General features: G+C 44.2%; 1 protein-coding gene across 2 annotated transcripts in view; it reads left to right on the plus strand.

Annotated features, from left to right (window-relative positions):
- The window catches only part of PDE7A (phosphodiesterase 7A), a 73,161-nt gene that overhangs the window by 44,014 nt on the left and 11,256 nt on the right, over nucleotides 1–17,891 (plus strand). For both annotated transcript variants that reach the window (XM_066623769.1, XM_066623770.1), the window contains 7 exons: nucleotides 7,110–7,261; nucleotides 9,103–9,166; nucleotides 10,903–10,998; nucleotides 14,589–14,689; nucleotides 15,208–15,339; nucleotides 15,523–15,614; nucleotides 16,684–16,828. In XM_066623769.1, coding sequence (XP_066479866.1) covers nucleotides 7,110–7,261; nucleotides 9,103–9,166; nucleotides 10,903–10,998; nucleotides 14,589–14,689; nucleotides 15,208–15,339; nucleotides 15,523–15,614; nucleotides 16,684–16,828 — 782 coding nt within the window. The remainder of the gene's footprint in view (nucleotides 1–7,109; nucleotides 7,262–9,102; nucleotides 9,167–10,902; nucleotides 10,999–14,588; nucleotides 14,690–15,207; nucleotides 15,340–15,522; nucleotides 15,615–16,683; nucleotides 16,829–17,891) is intronic.

A 17,891-nucleotide genomic window follows, 5' to 3' on the forward strand; every position in this document is an offset into this window, starting at 1 on the left:
ATGACGAAGGCCTCCAGAGGAAAGTGGGGGCAAGCCTTTCCCTTTGGACTTGTACCCACGTCTACTGGCCAAGGCAGCAGGCATCCTGGACTTAGGTAACGAAGGGGAAACCGAGGCAAGTGAAGCTTCAGAGCCTCGCAGACCCAGCTCCAAGTTCCTCCATCCCCAGAAGGCCACCACCAAGGCTGTGTTTCCCTTCCCAGACCCCTTCAGGCAAGCCCTAGAGGCTGAATGGGGGGCACCCACCAGGTCCAGGCATACCCCACGCTCTGCGAGAAACTCTGTTGTCTGCCAGCTGACGTTATGGAGCAGCTGAAGGTCCTGGGCGTGGACTCCCCAGTTTCAGCACGATCTTCCTCAGCTGTGCTGCCCTCGGAGGGGGAGGGGGGCCCCAGGGACCCTGGCGACCGAGGGGTGGAGAGTGCCCTCAAGAGGGACTTTGAGGACTCTGCATTAGCCATTAGGGCATCAGCCGCCACCTCCATTATGACAAGGGCTCTTATGGTCTGGGTGGAGGACGTGATGGCCTCAGACAAGTCCCTGTCTAGGCCCACACGTAACACCCTCAAGAAGTTGTCACTAGCAGCAACCTTCTCAGCAGATGCATCCCTGGAGGCCATGCAGTTCAGCGCTAGAGCGGTGGCTGCAAATGTAGTGGGTAGGAGGAACATCTGGCTTCGACACTGGAACACAGACCAGACCTCCCAGGCACATCTGGTAGCTTTCCCCTTCACGGGGTCCAAACTGTTTGGTCAGGCCCTTGACCCCTTGCTGGTAGAAAGCAGGGACAAGCGTGAGCTGCTGACCTCGGCACACAAGGAGGCAGGCAAGTCAACAAGGCCAGGCCGGCCCTTTTGTTCACAGCGCCCCACATTCAGACCTAGAGGCTCATTCAGGGACTCTGCCCCCCGCAAATCCCAATGGGCCAAGTCTAAATTCTTCCCTAAGTCTCCCCCCCCCCACGGGAGGAGATTCTTCTTCCTCTTCCCACAGGGCTGCCAAGCCCACCCACTCTGCACGACTCCGGACTGCAGACGGAGGGCCCCTAGATCGGAGGACGCCTCCTGCACTTCACGGCGTATTGAAGCAAGGTCACCACAGGCGCCTGGGTGCTGAAGATAGTGACCAGGGGCTACTCTTTGGAGTCCAAGACCAAGCCTGGGAACCGCTTCTGGAGGGTACCGCAGTACAAGGTGCAGGAGAAGCACCGGCGCATGCGAGTGACGATTCGCCACCTGCTGGACATTGGAGCAGTCAAGCCAGTCCCGCCAGCACAGAGGGGCAGGGGAGTCTACTCCACTTTCTTCCTGGTCCCAAAGAAGAACGGCAGCATGAGATTGATCCTTGACTTCAAGTGGCTGAACCAGTTCCTCTGGAAGCACCGTTTCAAGAGGGCACGTGGGCCTGCTCCTGGACACTACAGGGTCTCAGAGAGTACAGGGTCTCTCTGTCCCCGGAGAGGTGCAAGAAGATGTGGCAACTTCTGGAGACACTGCTCGTGACACAGCAACAGGATGTGTTGATGCTAGCCAGGCTGTTGGGCATGATGGTGTCTTGCCAGGACATTATACCATGCCTGGCACGCTTCCATGCCAGGGTGCTTCAGAGATTCCTCCTGTGCTTTCAGCAAGAGATAGAGAACAATGTCCACTACAAGACCTCCATCCCTCCCAAGGTGAGGAAGGAGCTGGCGTGGTGGAAAAGCCCCTCCAAACTGACAGAGGGTTCCCCACTCTGCAACCCGGAGTGGACAGTGATCACCACGGACCCCAGCCTTCTGGGGTGGGGAACCCACACAAGGGTGACGGTCGCCCAGGGAGCCTGGTCCAGGGAGGAGTCCCGCATGCACATCAACCTGCTGGAACTAAGAACCAACCATCTGGCGCTGGGCAAATTCGCCCACCTGATCCAAGGCCAGCTAGTGAGGGCGGACAACATAACCGCCAAGGCTTACATGAACAAACAAGGAGACCTACGATCCACGGCCCTCCACAAAGAGGTGGCAGCCATCATCACTTGGGCCGAAGCCCATCTCGTAGCCCATCTTGGGCGGAGCACATGGCCAGAGTGGACAATGCTGCAGTGGATTGGCTAAGCAGGTGGCGGATCTTGGAGACAGAGTGGCAGCTAAACGTGTGGGTCTTCAGCCTGGTGAGAGAGAAGTTCGGGTCCCCACTTATGGACCTCTTTGCCACGAGAGAGAACGCGCAAATCCAAAGATTCTTTGCAAGGGTCCCACAAGAGGGGGTGGAGGCCACAGATGCTCTAAGCAACCCCTGGTCTCAGGGTCTTCTGTATGCCTTTCCACCAGTTCTGCTACTCCAGCGTCTCCTCAACAGAATCAAGCAACTCCTGGCCAAAGTCATTCTAATTGCTCCCAAGTGGCCCAGACGTCCGTGGTTCCCAGAGCTCCTACACCTGTCAACACAGAACCATTGGACATTCCCACTACAGCAGGACCTCCTGCTCCAGGGCCCGATGGCACATCCTCAGCCACACCTCTTCAATCTGACAGCATGGAGGTTGAGTGGAGCATGCTAGTCAGGCTGGGGTGTTCTGACAGGGTCACAGCCACCTTGCTGGCCTCACTTAAGTCCTCCACTAGGAAGGTGCCAGTCCACCTGGCGCACCTTTATTAGGTGGGCGGAGGCTAGGGGGGTCAGGGCAGTCATGGCTAGGGTAAAGCACGTCTTGGCCTTCCTGCAGGAGGGCCTGGACAAGGGTCTGTCCACCAATACACTTAAGAGGCAGGTGGCGGCCCTCGGCAGCATGCTGGGAGCAGGCTCAGGGGAACCCCTGTCATCCCATCCTCACATCTGTAGGTTCCTGAGAGGGGTGGCACTGCTGAGCTGGGGCCTGAACAAGGTTCTGGAGGCCCTCACTCAGGCACCCTTCGAGCCTCTGGCCTCACGTTCAAGGTTCTTTTCCTGGTGGTGATTACCTCAGCCAGGAGGATCTCGGAGCTTGGGGCCTTGACCGTCATAAGGACCAGGTGGTACTCCGCCTGGATTTGACCTTTGTTCCAAAGGTCAACTCCCTATTTCACAGGGCCCAGGAACTGATTCTCCCATCCTTCTGCCCCAAGCCGGTGCACCCCAGGGAGGAGGCATGGCACACTCTGGACGTGCATAGGGCTTTACGTTATTACACCAGACACACTAGAGAGTTTAGGAAGTCGGAGTCCCTGTTTGTAACCTACAGGGGCTCCAACCAAGGCCACAAGGCCTCAACCAGCTCACTAGTAAGCTGGTTAAAGGCGCGCGTACGGCTGGAGGCCAGAGGGGAAGTTCCCCCAGAAGGGATCATGGCCCATTCCCTCAGGGGCACTGCCACCTCGGCGGCATTTGACGGGTATGCATCCCTCATTGAAATCTATAGGGTGGCGACGTGGTTTTCAGTTCACACCTTCGCCAAGCACTACCGGATAACCACAACCGCTTCATCGGACGCTACTAGGGTACGGCTACTATGGGGTAAGGTGTTGCAACAGGTGGTGAGGCTGTGAGTGACCCCTCGCTGGCACACCCTTCTGGTTGGCTCTGGTATATCCCAGCAGTAGGAATGCCAGCCTTCCTTCCCAGAGAAAGTAGGAATTTGTTACCTGAGAATTCCAGTTCTGGGAAAGGAAGGATGGCATTCTGTCCACCGCTTCTCCAGCTCGGGGGGTGAACTACTACTTCAGGCCTCCCCATGGGGGGCAGGAAACCCTAGCGGGTATTCTTTGTGCGGTTGTTGGGGTTGGTTGGTTGTTGTGGTTTGTTTGTAGTTACTCCTACAGTTGGCTAGGTATTGCCGTAGTCAACCCTTGCGGTGGACACGCCACACATCAAGGGCTAGGCCACTGCAGAGGAGCAGGGGGGCATCAGGTCTTTTCCTGCTTGTCGAGTCCGGACTGGGGAATACCATGGGACACCCCCAACGTGGGAGGAGTATTTGTTCATAGAGGTTCCGATCCTACCTTCCAGGAGGAGGGCCATCCCAGCAGTAGGAATACCATCCTTCCTTTCCCAGAACTGGAATTCTCAGGTAAGAAATTCCTACTTTTTCTCCTACAGAAAACTGGGTTTATAATGGTGTAAAAACTAGCTACAGTTAGTAAGCAGAACTACATGTGAATAAAATAAAGTTGTTCAATATCTGCTTTTGACTTCTGGAATACTAGACAAGTTGGAGCACAGAAATAAGAACTTTATTTTTAAAGCACTTCTTCAGTTGGCATCCTTCAGTCTCGAAAGACTATGGTATCGCGCTCTGAATGGTGGTTCTGGAACAGCATCTAGTGTGGCTGAAAAGGCCGATTCAGGAGTGACAGTCCCTTCCACACCGGGAGCAAGTGCAGTCTGTCCCTGGTCTGTCTCCCTGGCTATGGGCCTTCCTTCTTTGCCTCTTAGCCTCAGACTGTTGGCCAAGTGTCTCTTCAAACTGGGAAAGGCCATGCTGCACAGCCTGCCTCCAAGCGGGCCGCTCAGAGGCCAGGGTTTCCCACCTGTTGAGGTCCACTCCTAAAGGCCTTCAGATCCCTCTTGCAGATGTCCTTGTATCGCAGCTGTGGTCTACCTGTAGGGCGCTTTCCTTGCAAGAGTTCTCCATAGAGGAGATCCTTTGGGATCCGGCCATCATCCATTCTCACGACATGACTGAGCCAATGCAGGCGTCTCTGTTTCAGCAGTGCATACATGCTAGGGATTCCAGCACGTTCCAGGACTGTGTTGTTTGGAACGTTGTCCTGCCAGATGATGCCGAGAATGCGTCAGAGGCAGCGCATGTAGAAAGCGTTCAGTTTCCTCTCCTGTTGTGAGCGAAGAGTCCATGACTCGCTGCAGTACAGAAGTGTACTGTGTTTGAGATATTGTGTATATAAGTACATCTCTTTCCTCATAATTGATGACTATTTCATTCCAAGAATTTCCTTTTCCCTTTTGCAATGTTTAAAATTTTTTTTAATCTGATTTTTTGAAAAATATGGAAAACCCTTTCCCCATGCATCAGTCCATTAATTTGAAAACACTGTGAAAAATGGGTCATGAAATTGTGAGTCAGTCAAGCTTTCCCCCCCTCCATGAACACATGATTGTTCAGTTTTGCAGTTCTTTTGAAACATGTTCTAGAATGAAGACAAGAGAATTTCTCAAACCTCATGTTCTGGAAAAACAAACTGTCAATCTGCTTTTTCTTTCTAGTCATCATGGCATCTTTAAGCACAGGTGAAAGATTTAATCCTCTGGAAGTGCCAAGACTGTCTTTTAAAAGGAGAATTTGGGGGATAGGCTGAGAGGTTATGACCTTGTTAAGTCACATGTCTTGATGGCAATGAATAACTTCATTGGAATTGACTGTTATTACTAGAAAGCATGCTTGTTTTTTAAAATCCCTGTAACTTTGATTTGGTTAAAAGTAAATTATTCCCATAAATACACTTGGTTGTGTTAGATTGAGAACTTTTTATTACTGAATTCTTTCTGGGAAGGATGAAGACGTCACCCGTAAACTTTTCAGATACTTGCTCCTCAAAGTGTGAAAATCAGAGACAACTAACTAATGAAGCAGACTATGACTCTTCAAGCAGAAGGTTGTTGGACTGGTGAAGAAACGTGGGAAAGACTAGTGCATTGAACAAGAGAACATGTTTGTTTCTGGATTAATAAGGGAAATTGTGCAGTGAAAGAGCATAACAGAGGAAGCAAAATACCTTCTACCCCTTCTCATATTACCTTTTTGGTAATGGCTTCTTTTCATTGTGAGAAACCCTAGGTCCTGTAGAAAGGTCAGTTTCTAGAAGAAGTGATAGTGGCATTGGGAGGAGCCATAGTGTGAGGTCCTCTGATGGCATAGTTTCTCACATTAACTGAACCCATAAAGGAGTTGAACTGCAGTGACTTCAACCCTGCAAAACTAGCATAAGGGACTTCAGTAAAAGGTGAAAATAGAACACTTATCTTGAATAGTTGTGGTGTTGTTGTACACATACTAAAGAGTTTCGTAGTTACCAGTGACAGAGTGCTCATTGTATTACATTGCAGGTATAAATAGAAATATGAGAAGTACATTTTGGAATGAAATTTTATTGTAGTTGGTGTAGGCATAATGATACTATACTGAGGATCAAGGGTTGGAAGCAGATTGTGGGGCTGTTCTTATTCCCTTTCTCACTACATATCCTTTTATACATTATAAATTCTACCATTTCTGCCTGGGTTTGCTGCTCGTTTTGGTGATAACTGGTTAAGAGTACCCTGAGGATACTCCCTCGATTTAATTTTAGAACCCAGACTTAATCAGAGTTCTGAAATGCTATTTTGGCATATTCCCACTCCTAATCCTTTTAATCCCACATGGTGTTTTGTCTTCCCTGGATCTTTAGGTTTATTCATGAATTCTTTATATCCAGTGATTGGAACATATTGGCTACACCAGAGTAGTGACTCGCTACTTAGGTTTTGAATGTATAATTTATAAAAGTGGATTATAATTTGTAAATCTGTATTAATAAAATGACAGTTGTGTGGTAAAAACAGTTCAGAAATTAAAATCCTAAAGCTTTTTCAATTGCGTGAAGGCTTTTAAAAATGTAACACATTTTTAATTATTTTATTGGCTTTTGTAAATAGCCAGGTTAATTTATGGGCTCACTAGTGCAGAAAAGAGAACTCTCAATGATAATAAGATTAGTGGTTCCCAAAGTTTTTGGCACTGGGGCCCACTTATTAAACAACAATTTGAGACCCACCTGGGTTTAAGACTTAAAAAAATTTAGAAAGAATTTAGAAAGAAATTGTTTATTTATAGGTGATATTTACTTACAAAAAAATTTGATCAGGTTAATTTATGGATCTCGTTTATGCTCGATCTCGTCTCATCTTGGAAGCTAAGCAGGGTCAGGCCTGGTTAGTACTTAGATGGGAGACCGCCTGGGAATACCGGGTACTGTAGGCTTATACCATAGTCTTTCGAGACTGAAGGTTGCCAACCAGTACAGAAAAGAGAACTTTCATTGATAATTAGATCAGTGGTTCCCAAAGTTTTTTGGCACTTTGGGAAACACTGGATTAGATTATCATTTATTGTTTTAATTTTTATTGTTACGTTTTGTCTCTTTTTTTTTCCTCCAGCAAATTCTGAAATTGAAGTGTCTGTGTCTGCCAGAAATATCCGAAGGTTGCTGAGTTTCCAGCGGTACTTGAGATCTTCCCGTTTCTTCCGTGGTATCACTCTTCCAAATTCTTCAAACATTTTAGATGATGATTATAATGGACAAGCTAAGGTTTGTGTTTAAACTGTATAATCGCTCTTTCCTGAAAGAAATATAGATATTTCTTTATTATAGTGTATTAAAATCTGCAGGTAACTGACTTACAGTAAATATTGGTATTGCAACTACTAGAGCTTTCTGTACTTAAATTTATCCCCACATAGAAACAAATTCAAAGTGAAAAAGTTATGAAAATATTATGAATAGCAAGATGACTGCTGCTAGCAGTATAGAAAATAGTTTAAAAATCTGCTCAAACTTATTTCAGGAGAACAGAAATGTTTGTCTTGTTCTTACAATCAGCTGTAGTTATCCGTTACCAAAATGACTCTGAGGCTAAGCATAATTCTGAGTAACTCAAACCAATGCTCTTTGAAACTTAGTTACGTTTTTCCATTGTCAATTGTCATAAGACTGACTGCGTTGAAAGTACTATGTCTTGGTCTGTCTTGTTGTCTTTAGTCTCTAGAATTAACATTCTGTTTCAAGTTTCACATACAGATATTGGATAGCTCTGGAGATACTGAGGGCACAATCCTAACTTGCGCTGGAACAGGCAGGCCAAGTTGCTTGTGCTCCATCCAGTGCAAGATTGGTGCGGAATAGAGTGCAACTTGGAGTAAGGGAATTTTTGTCCTCTTTGCCCCATGTTGTGCACCAGCTCGCCCTATGGGGCTATTCGGATCTGTGCCTGCAATTTTGTGGGTGCAAATCCAAGCGGCCCATTAACGTTGGTTGGGATGGGGATTATCCCGACCATCCCAAATGCTAATCAAGATGAGGCCGTGGCCAGTCCCACCCCCTCCTGGGCGTGACTCGCCTTTCGGTCTGCCCTCCCTCGCCCCAAAATGCCCCTGCCTGCCTCCATTCCGTCATCCTGCCACCCTCTGCACCAGTTTGGCCAGGCTGGCACAAATGTACCCATCTGGGCACAGATCTGGCGCTTCTGGGCCAGCGCACGTCCTTGTACTGGCCTTGCCTGCTCCTGGGTAGCCATGAACATATTTTCTGGCATGTTTGTGGCACTTGGGAGCCAGCGCAAGGGACTTGAACAGAGTTATTCTAAAAGGTGGGGCCCTGTGCTAAAAAGTTTGAGAATTATTGTTCTAACACAATACAACTATCTGTACATGGTCACCATTTCTGTAGGTGAATGAGACTTTGGAAGATTGAGGCAATAGTAAAGGATGCTATGGCATTACTGCAACTCTAGGGCACTTTTCCTTTTTTTCTTCCGTTTAACAGACTTCAGAAACAACTGATGTTTTCTGCTCCAGTCTTATACATTTTACATATGTGCATTTCCATTAACTTAAGTGCATTCATATTTAATGGACTTTTGGCATTAATGGACACCCTTTCTCCCCCATTAGTCTCTCTCTCTCTCTCTCTCTCTCTCTCTCTCTCTCTCTCTCTCTCTCTCTCTCTCTCTCTCTCTCTCTCTCTCTCTCTCTCTCTGTTTGTGTGTGTGTGTGTGTGTGTACCTGTATGACCCGTTAAGGGTGCAATCCTGAGGTAAGGGTACAAACATTGCCTTACTTTGAGAAGGCCTCCGTGACTGCCCCCCAGCTTCAGAATGCAGCACATACCCCACTGGCACAGCTATGTCAGTGCTGGAAAGTTGGTTAGGATTGCGCCCTAAGTAGTTCAAAACATGACAGCTTCAGGAGGAGGCTGTAAAACAGAAATGATGTGATCACAGACATGCTACTGGTGGCTTTTATGTCCCTGCCAGCAACTTTTTCAGTATCTTGCCTAGACTGAAGGAGACCATCCAGAGAAACCCGTATGATCCAAATCTATGGTATATGGAAATGTTCTTGACTCATAGTAAAATGTTGTCTTCCTTTCAGTGTATGTTGGAGAAAGTTGGAAACTGGAATTTTGATGTCTTCCTTTTTGATAGGTTAACAAATGGTAAGTTTGCAGTTTATTTTTATATAATCTTTAAATTAGTTGTTGTACACAAGACAATTCTTTTTTCCCTTCTTTGTTTTTAAGAAGCAGCTTTTCTCAAGTTGTGAACGAATGTTCATCTCTTAAATGCTTATACAGGATGTAGTCCATTTGAACTTGCTGTTCATGTGATTTTTCAGCTATTTTTCACCTTACCCAACACCCTTAGGCACAATTCCACACAGTTTCCAAGGCTTCCCTAACACAGAGATATGCTGACTCCTTCCCCAACTTAATACCCTCTCACAAAACAAACCAGATAATTGGTTGTCTTTCCTTTGCCTGTGCAAAAATAGCAGATACTCTCATTTCTGGCTATATTTACTGTTTTCCTTAGAATCACAACCAACTGAATCGAACATTGGCAATTCTGCATCTTTTAGATCTAAATCTTCCATTGTACTGTTGGACCTTCAACTCCAGTATTTTTAGAACCATTTTGGCTGTGGTGTTTAATGGGAAATATTATGTGTTTCAAATTCTCAAATGTGGTGAGAGATAACTTACAATTTAATAAATAAAATGTAATTATTAGAAGGAAATGTGATTATATTCGACAATTTTGAGAAAAAGTTCTTGTTCTTGAAAACCTGAGAGAACCACCTTTGAGGTTTTGCAATATGCATGTTAAATGTAATGTAATGGGTTAATGAAGAGAACCGTGGACATGCTAGCATCCTGTTTCGGCTTAGAAATATCACTGATAGCATTTCAGAACATGACTGGTGTTTTGTTTTTTTTTAAGTTTCTGGAAGTAATAATGAGTTGATAAAAGTACATTGAAAACTGATGGGTTTGCATTTCAATATTTGGAGAGCTTTCTGATATAAGTTCACAGTTGTAGAGCTATGTTCCGTTTAAACATTGAAATGAAAATACAGTGGGCCTGCTGTATCCGTAGATTCATTATCTGCATGTTGGACCCACATGAAGTGTGCTCTCCTTGCCTCTGGAGGATGTTCTGAGGGTTGGAGAGCTACACACAGCCTCCCCAACCCTCAAAATGCTTTCTAAGGTGTTAGGAGGCCTTAGAAGGTCACTTTTGGTTTTATATTTAAAAAAAACAAAAACTTTCAGCTCTCCAAAGATGTTTTAAGGCCTTAAAATGTCACTTCTGGTTTTTACGAAAAATTGGAAATGATCTTCTAAGGCATTTCAGAGGCCTTTGAAGCTACTCTTAGGGCTGTGTGTGGTTTGAGGCTAAGTGCGGCCTCCCTGACCCTCGGAACATCCTCCAGAGGTGACAGGAGCACAGCTCCTTGCCTCTGGAGGATTGCAGGGCCCCCAGAACCTGCAGATTTCATTATCTGTGAGTTTCTTTATTTGAGGGGTTACATTCTAGGACCCCCCCCCCCCACAGATAATGCAGGAATCCCTGTATTCTGTCTTAGTTTTCAGTAATGGTTTAGGTAAGAAAACAACCAGAAGGAAAGATTTAAAAAAAACTTTTAATTATATTTAGTGAATGCAAGTGTGTCTTGTGGCTTCAGAGAAAGTTAAGTGACAGCTTGTGCTAGAAATGGGGCTAATAAAATATTCACCTGCCATTCACTTGCCAAAGTTAGATTCCTTTTCTTTCCACTGGGTGGTTGAAGCATACTGTATGAACTGAAGTTCAAACCTTTATAGATTTCCTCAAACTTTCTGTCACTGTACCTTTTAAAAACAGCCCATTAAAGGTTTCTTTATTTTCTTAGGAAACAGCTTAGTCACTTTAACCTTCCACCTGTTTAATCTTCATGGACTTGTAGAACACTTCCAATTGGATACAATGAAGCTCCGCAGATTTTTAGGTAAGACTTGCATGTTTATCATTCTTAAAATGGCTTAAACACCTTGGGTAAATCAATTTTGTAAATGCAAACCTTCTTTAAGGGTGTACCTAGTTGACAGACGTTCTTAGCACTGATCAGGAGTCCTCACAAAGAATGAGAGGGATAGTTGTATTTCAGGGGAAGTATTGTATTTGCCACTCTAAATTTGAGTTAATCTTCAACATGGAGAAAGGTTCAACATGGAGAAAGGGAGAGCACAGCATTCCAAAAGAGTAAGGGCTGAGAAGGAAAGAATGAAGTTCATAGAGTGGTGCATGTTGCTGTGCAAGAGCTAGTAGCCTTCCTGATGACCGCCAGTTTATTTTCCTGTTTTTGAAGGCCACTTGAGTAGTCCTGATACCAGGGATAAAGGAAGAAGAGAGCACATCTTTGACTATAATAGATAGTACAATATATATTAAAAACAAAACACCCAGGATTACGAGAATTAAAATATAAATCATTAAAAAAACGTCAGCCTCCAGTATCGGTTAAAAGCCTTCATGAATAAGAAGGTCTTGAGGCCCCACTGAAAGGTCTCCAGAGAGAGAGAGCGAGAGAGCGAGCTGTTCTTAATTCCAGGGGAATTCCATAAGGCAAACCCTCAACCTGATCCCGAACCGTATAGAGCAGGGGTGTCAAACTCGTATCATACCGAGGGCCGAATGGCGTTCATGATGCCTGCTGAGGGCCAGAAGTGATGTAGTTAGGCAGGAAGTGATGTCATTAAACAACTCATAACCAAAAATAAGCACTTTTTCTCACTTAGGAATTCATTAACTACAAATGACAGAAGATAAAACACGCAAATCTTTATCATATTTCAAGATATGGAAGAGCCCAATTTTCGTAGGGGCTGCCCTTTTAGCAGTAACACCTCAGCACTGCTCAGCAGCTAAGAGCCCGAGGACCGAATAAAAAGCTTCAGTGGGCTGCATCCGGCCCCCGGGCCTTAAGTTTGACACCCCTGGTATAGAGCTTTAAAAGTCAAAACTAGCACTTTGAATTCAGCCTGGAAATGAACCGGCAGCCAGCGTAGCCAATTCCTTCCTCACATTTGATCAAAGTCTGTGCCACTGCAAATTAAGGATCCACTTCGCCAGAATAGCTTTGCCTCCTAACTGTTGCTACATCAGACTCCCTCATTAATACACAGGTGCCTCCTTGCCAGCTATTGTACTGGTGCTGAGGGTAAGGAATGTGGTTTGTGGCTGGCTGCAGGGCCGGCTTGAAGCCTATTGGACCAGTTGCTTCCAATTGGGCCCCATGCCTAAGGAACCTAGTACTAGGGTAATATACTCTACTCTTGCATACAATCTCATATTAAAACGTACTTGGGTCCATTTGGTCCATTAACTCACATGCATTCTTTAAGCGCACATTTTGCACTTTTTTTCTCTCTGTGATAGAATAGAAAGCAGAGTCTTTATATCTCTAAGATTCTACATAATTTGACTGTGAACCTGGGTCCATGCAAAAAATGTTTCCATTTGGACCTTGCAGTTCCTAAGGCTGGCCCTGGCCTGCTGCCCTGTTCAGCAAGTTTGCCAGGTCTAACTTTGTGCCTGTATTTTAAGCAATGATTCCAGATCTAACGAGTGCCTGTCGCTCTTCTAATCCCTGAAGTGAGCCTATCCCTAGCTATGGTGAGAGGAGTGCTATCGCCTGGTGTTGTAGTGTTGTCCCCTCTGCCTTATAAGCCTAGAGAATGGGAAGTGTTGTGGAGGGAGGCACCAGATAGTTTTGCCCAGGGTCCCTGGATCCAGTCCTGCATGGAGATCCTCTCCTGCAACCACATTCCACGTAGGAGAATGCATAGGTAGTATTGTTAAAGTTCAGAACAAAACTATCCACCCACTAAATGTTTTTTTCACTTGCTTCTGGGAACGTACAGGGAGGGGATTTTTCTTTCTCTTTAAGCTTTTGCTCTGCAGACAATGGCAGCAGTGATAACTTTTTTCTTTTTAAAACTGTTTTGCTGCCCTTCTGCCCCTTCTGTGGGTGGTGGCGGTTTCAGGTATACTTCAGGCACTAATAGGATTTTCTGCAGATCGCTCGTGTTGGTTGCCAGCTTTATTTGTCTAGAATGTGCGAGAATCTGGCTGTATGTCATGACAGAGGGCTGTTTGCTGATACATTCTAGTGTTGGGGAAAGATATAGTGACTGACGGGAGCTGACTGCTAGTCAGCTATTAGTGACTGTAGTGTTGCTGAAACTATCACTAAAAATGTTTTTAAAAATATTGTTGCCACCACTCACCTTTTGGAAATTCAAAGTGTCAGTGGCAACCTGGGCAAGTGATTAACGTTAAGGCTGCAATAGATATACCACCTAGATAGATATACCATCTGAGAAAGTCTGCACTGGGCTCCCTGTGCCTCCTGCAGCCTCCAGCAGCCCTCACTGAGTCCAAGTAAGTGAAAGTGCCCCCTCTTAGGGATGTGATCCTGGGGATTCCTTCCTTGCACTTGCCCCTCCCCCGCAAACACTTACTGAGGGAGTAAAGTTCCCTCAAAGTTTGAGAATCACTGGTTTAGAGGAAAAAACAAAAGCTTGTCAATAGATTTAGAATAGTTTATCTTATCTAGAAGCCTCATTTTTAATGCATTAATTCAGTGTGCATCTGCTAAATGTTTTGTTTCTATGTGTAACGTTGAACATATGTGACTGTGTGATTGGGGTTATAAGTGAATGAAAATGGTGTCAAAGATGTAGACACTGTAATTACATACTTGTGCAATTGCCTCCCTCTGCCACTGACCATCCTATATCTTAAGTAAAGCCATCTTCAACTACTCAGATTATATGTCCCATTTTATACATTAAACTGGAATGTACTGCAGTAGGGCAGTGTTCTTCAACTTTGGGGTGGGGACCCCGTTGGGGTCCCAAAGCCTCAGTTGTGGGGTAATGGCGATTTACAGCAGTGAAAAAGACTAGTGGACTAGAGCACTAGAGCACCAGGTAAAGGGGAAGCATCTGGTATACTCCTTCAGGTTCCAGGAGATTGTGTCCTAGTCCTGCCCAGGTTCTCAGCAGTTGTGCCAAAGTAGCTTTCACTAGTGCCAGGGCTTCATGGTAACTTTTTCTGCTCTGTCTCTCTAATAAAACTATCTGGCTGCAGTGAACAGTGCTGGGAGGGGGAGATTGGGCAGTAGCAGCAGCAGCAGGGGTGGGCAGATAGGGTCCTGAAGCATGAAAAAGGTTGAAGACCACTGCAGTAGAGTGATGGCTGAATAGTGCAAGATCATCCTCATACACAGATTTCAGTGTAAACTTGCTGCATGAGCACACAATCATGCAAAGACCTGGTTTGCATTGTATCTTTCCATTACTTAGGGAAAGGAATTCCATGAACTGGTTCTTTGTTCTGTCAGATGCTAATTCATTGCTCTCACAATGAACCAAGTTTTGTCTGGATGGTGAGGTGGAGAGGTTGGGCTTGTACTGCTGCAGCACTGTTCCTTGCTGAATATATAGCTGAGATTGCATTTTTTCAATAGTAATGTGTAAAAGAATGTGCTAATATCAATGCTAGATTAACACACGGTTTCCTTCTGTTCTGCAGTAATGGTTCAAGAAGACTACCACAGTCAAAACCCATATCACAATTCAGTTCATGCTGCTGATGTGACTCAGGCCATGCACTGTTACCTAAAAGAACCTAAGGTAAAAATGTGTCATTAACTTTTGACTATTGCAAAATATATTCTAAAAATAAATTGGTAGTGTGCAATGGCATTGTTCTGGTAGTACTACACTGTCCATTTCATTCTGGATTTGTTTTAAACGACATCTCAAATCCTAGATGTTTCTTACTGATTGGGAAAATGACCTTGGATTCCAATGGATCAAGGCCCTTTGGAACTTTGGTTTTCTTTCGAATAGACTGCCTTGTCACAGTAAAATGCCTTTGAAGGTTTGTATTGGAGTTTCAAAAGCAGATTACATGTGTCTTGGAGGCCTACTTCTTAAATTACCAGTTTCATGTAAGAATAAATAGTATTTTTCCTATAGAGAGTTCTTCAAATCTATAGATTAGCACAGGCTAAAAATAAATGAAAGAAGAATTTGATTCATTTGGAGATTAAATTTAATTTTTATTTATAGGTACACTAGATGCTTCTAAGAAATTTGGTTCATGTCAGTAATGATGTTCATGTGGATATGCTTTTTATGTTTTGCAGCTTTCCGAATCTCTAACTCCATGGGATGTTCTGCTCAGTTTAATTGCAGCTGCCACTCATGATTTGGATCACCCAGGTGTTAATCAACCTTTTCTGATTAAAACAAACCATTATTTAGCAACATTATACAAGGTAAGTAGAGGGAAAATAAACTTCTGGTTGGAAAAATGTAAGCAAGTGTTAAAATGGTTATTTAATTAGTTATGAATCCGTAAGAAGAGAGTGTTGCTGTGATTTAGCATGCTGGATTTGTTCAAGAAAATAGTATGGAGCAATTCCAGATTCAAGGATTATTTGATTTTTTTTTCTTTTCAGAATACCTCAGTATTAGAAAATCACCACTGGAGATCAGCAGTGGGGTTGTTGAGAGAATCAGGATTATTTGCACATATGTCACTAGAAAGCAGGTAAATGTCAGATTTGCCATACAACATGCTTTATACTGTATAGTAAAAGTACATTACAGAATTAGTATTTTAAATTGGTGTTAGATTGAAACGGCTGCTGAAAACACCTGTTGAAGGGCAAGGTATAAGTTTATAAAATAAAATGTATTACATGTTCAAAGCAATGAGTAGCATTCAGAGTTGCTTTCATACAACTACTAGTACAAGCTGTTTTCTTCTCCCCGCCTCCCTTCTGTAGCTTGCTGATCTCCTCTGAAAAGTCATCCTTGAAAGTTGGAAGAACCTTAAAACAGCTTGGGAATTCAGCACTGGGGGAATGGGGACCAGGAAATCATGAGTGGAGCAGCATCTATGCTGATGGTTTCTGGATATTGCTTTCATCTCTCTAGGCCACATCTCACATAATTGCTGCAGCTTTCCTAACCCTCAGCAGTAACTTTTTCCAGGGGATTAGGAAGTTTCAGTATGGAGAAGGGAACAGCAAAGATACCTTGCTTTGACACTCACTGTGCAAGTGCTACTCACTACATTTATTCACTGTATGATGAAGGCAGTAGTATGCAAACAAAAGATGTAGAGTTGATTGGCAAAGTATTTTTCACATGAAGCTCAGGGTGATGTACATAGTTCCTTTCCTTCTTTTGTCCCCACAACAACCCTGTGAGGTAGGTGAGACTGAGAAAGGGTGACTGGTCCAAGGTCATCCAGGAAGCTTCATGACTGAGTGGGGATTTGATTCTGGATCTTCCCGGTCTAAGCTCAACTCCTGAACCACCACATCATCCTGGCTATCAGTACAGTGCTTAATACCCAACTTGCCATGCTTGTAAAATATGTTTCACTTGCATTTACAAAAGGTTTCAATGGTGTGAACGATTTTTAAAGTTGAAATACTGAATTGGGGCTTCCGGTGTTCAACAGTGGTTAACTGTATGCATTTCACAGAAATACAAGTGGAGAACCAGTTGGTCTGAACTTTGTCTGGATTGATTAACAGATTCATACTTGGCTTTAGAAGTAGGTGGCTATGGTGCATATCATGCTGCTGCTTGTGTATTCCCAATTTCAGGCAGTTGATGGAAAGCCAGATAGGGGCATTGATTCTTGCCACAGATATTAGTCGGCAAAATGAATATCTGTCCTTATTTCGCACTCATTTGGACAAGGGAGATCTGTGTTTAGAAGAAGAGAGTCATCGTCATCTCATCCTTCAGGTAACTTTTGTTTTTTTTAAACCCAAAAGGTTTTGGATCTCTTTCCCATTTATTGTTTTTGGCTGCCATACATCAGTTTAAAGGATTGTTTATGATGTAGTTTTTATCCAAACATAGTTTGCCCATACTAAAAAACTAAGATCTTCTGTTTGTCCACAGAACTGGTGCAACGCAATGGTAAATGGTTCCCTTATTCTAATCCACCAATATTTCTTGCCTTTTTTTCTGGTGGGACCATCTTGAGAGGCAAGAGGGTATGTTGTCTTTAGGCCTCTTTAACTCTTTGCTCTGTGGAACTACATAGAGAGGCACCACCAGGAGTATTTGCTTTTTCAGTCCAAAAACCTTTGGTCTGTGAAACAGAATGTAACTGGCAACTGTCTTTGTAAATGAAACGATTGGTGTTCACTCAGTTATTTTTGCTGAGTTATTTCCCTAATATTGCTTGTGTAACCACTATTTAATTTTTAGCATATGATAGTGCAAGTGGTCAAGTGTTGGGTGGAATCTGTCAGAGGCCTGATTCTTGATTAAGGCCATGTTGCTACAGGATCAGATGTGATTTTGAAATTCATAGTCTCTTTATGAGGCTAGATAACAAGCAAAACAATGCCACTTTTATTTGGTTAAGGCAGCATTCTGTCCCCATGCCATTCTTTCCAATGATCAGAAGCTTGTTATGGTATGGAAGACAATGATTTAACAGTTGGCCTTTAAGAGAAGATAGTTTAACAATGTAGTAGGTGAGATCCTGGAAGAATTACTCAAATTCTATCCTTGACTGAATTGATCAAAAGTAACACAGTGATGGGAGTCCTTCTGTTTGTTTTTAAAAAGCAAAACATCAAACCCTAACTTTCAGGTAAGTGTTCATATGTAATCATGGTAAACTGAACTGTGGAGATGCGTGTATACTATGCTCTATGATGAACGACAGGCCACACAGTGATCCCAACTATTAGACTAGTTAAATACTATTAAGGCAGTGTTTCTCAAACTGTGGGTCATGACCCACCTGGTGGGTTATAAGCCGATTTCAGGTGGGTTCCCATTCATTTCAATA

The sequence above is a fragment of the Tiliqua scincoides genome, chromosome 4 (genome assembly GCF_035046505.1).
Source record: "Tiliqua scincoides isolate rTilSci1 chromosome 4, rTilSci1.hap2, whole genome shotgun sequence".
Taxonomy (NCBI): Eukaryota; Metazoa; Chordata; class Lepidosauria; order Squamata; family Scincidae; genus Tiliqua; species Tiliqua scincoides.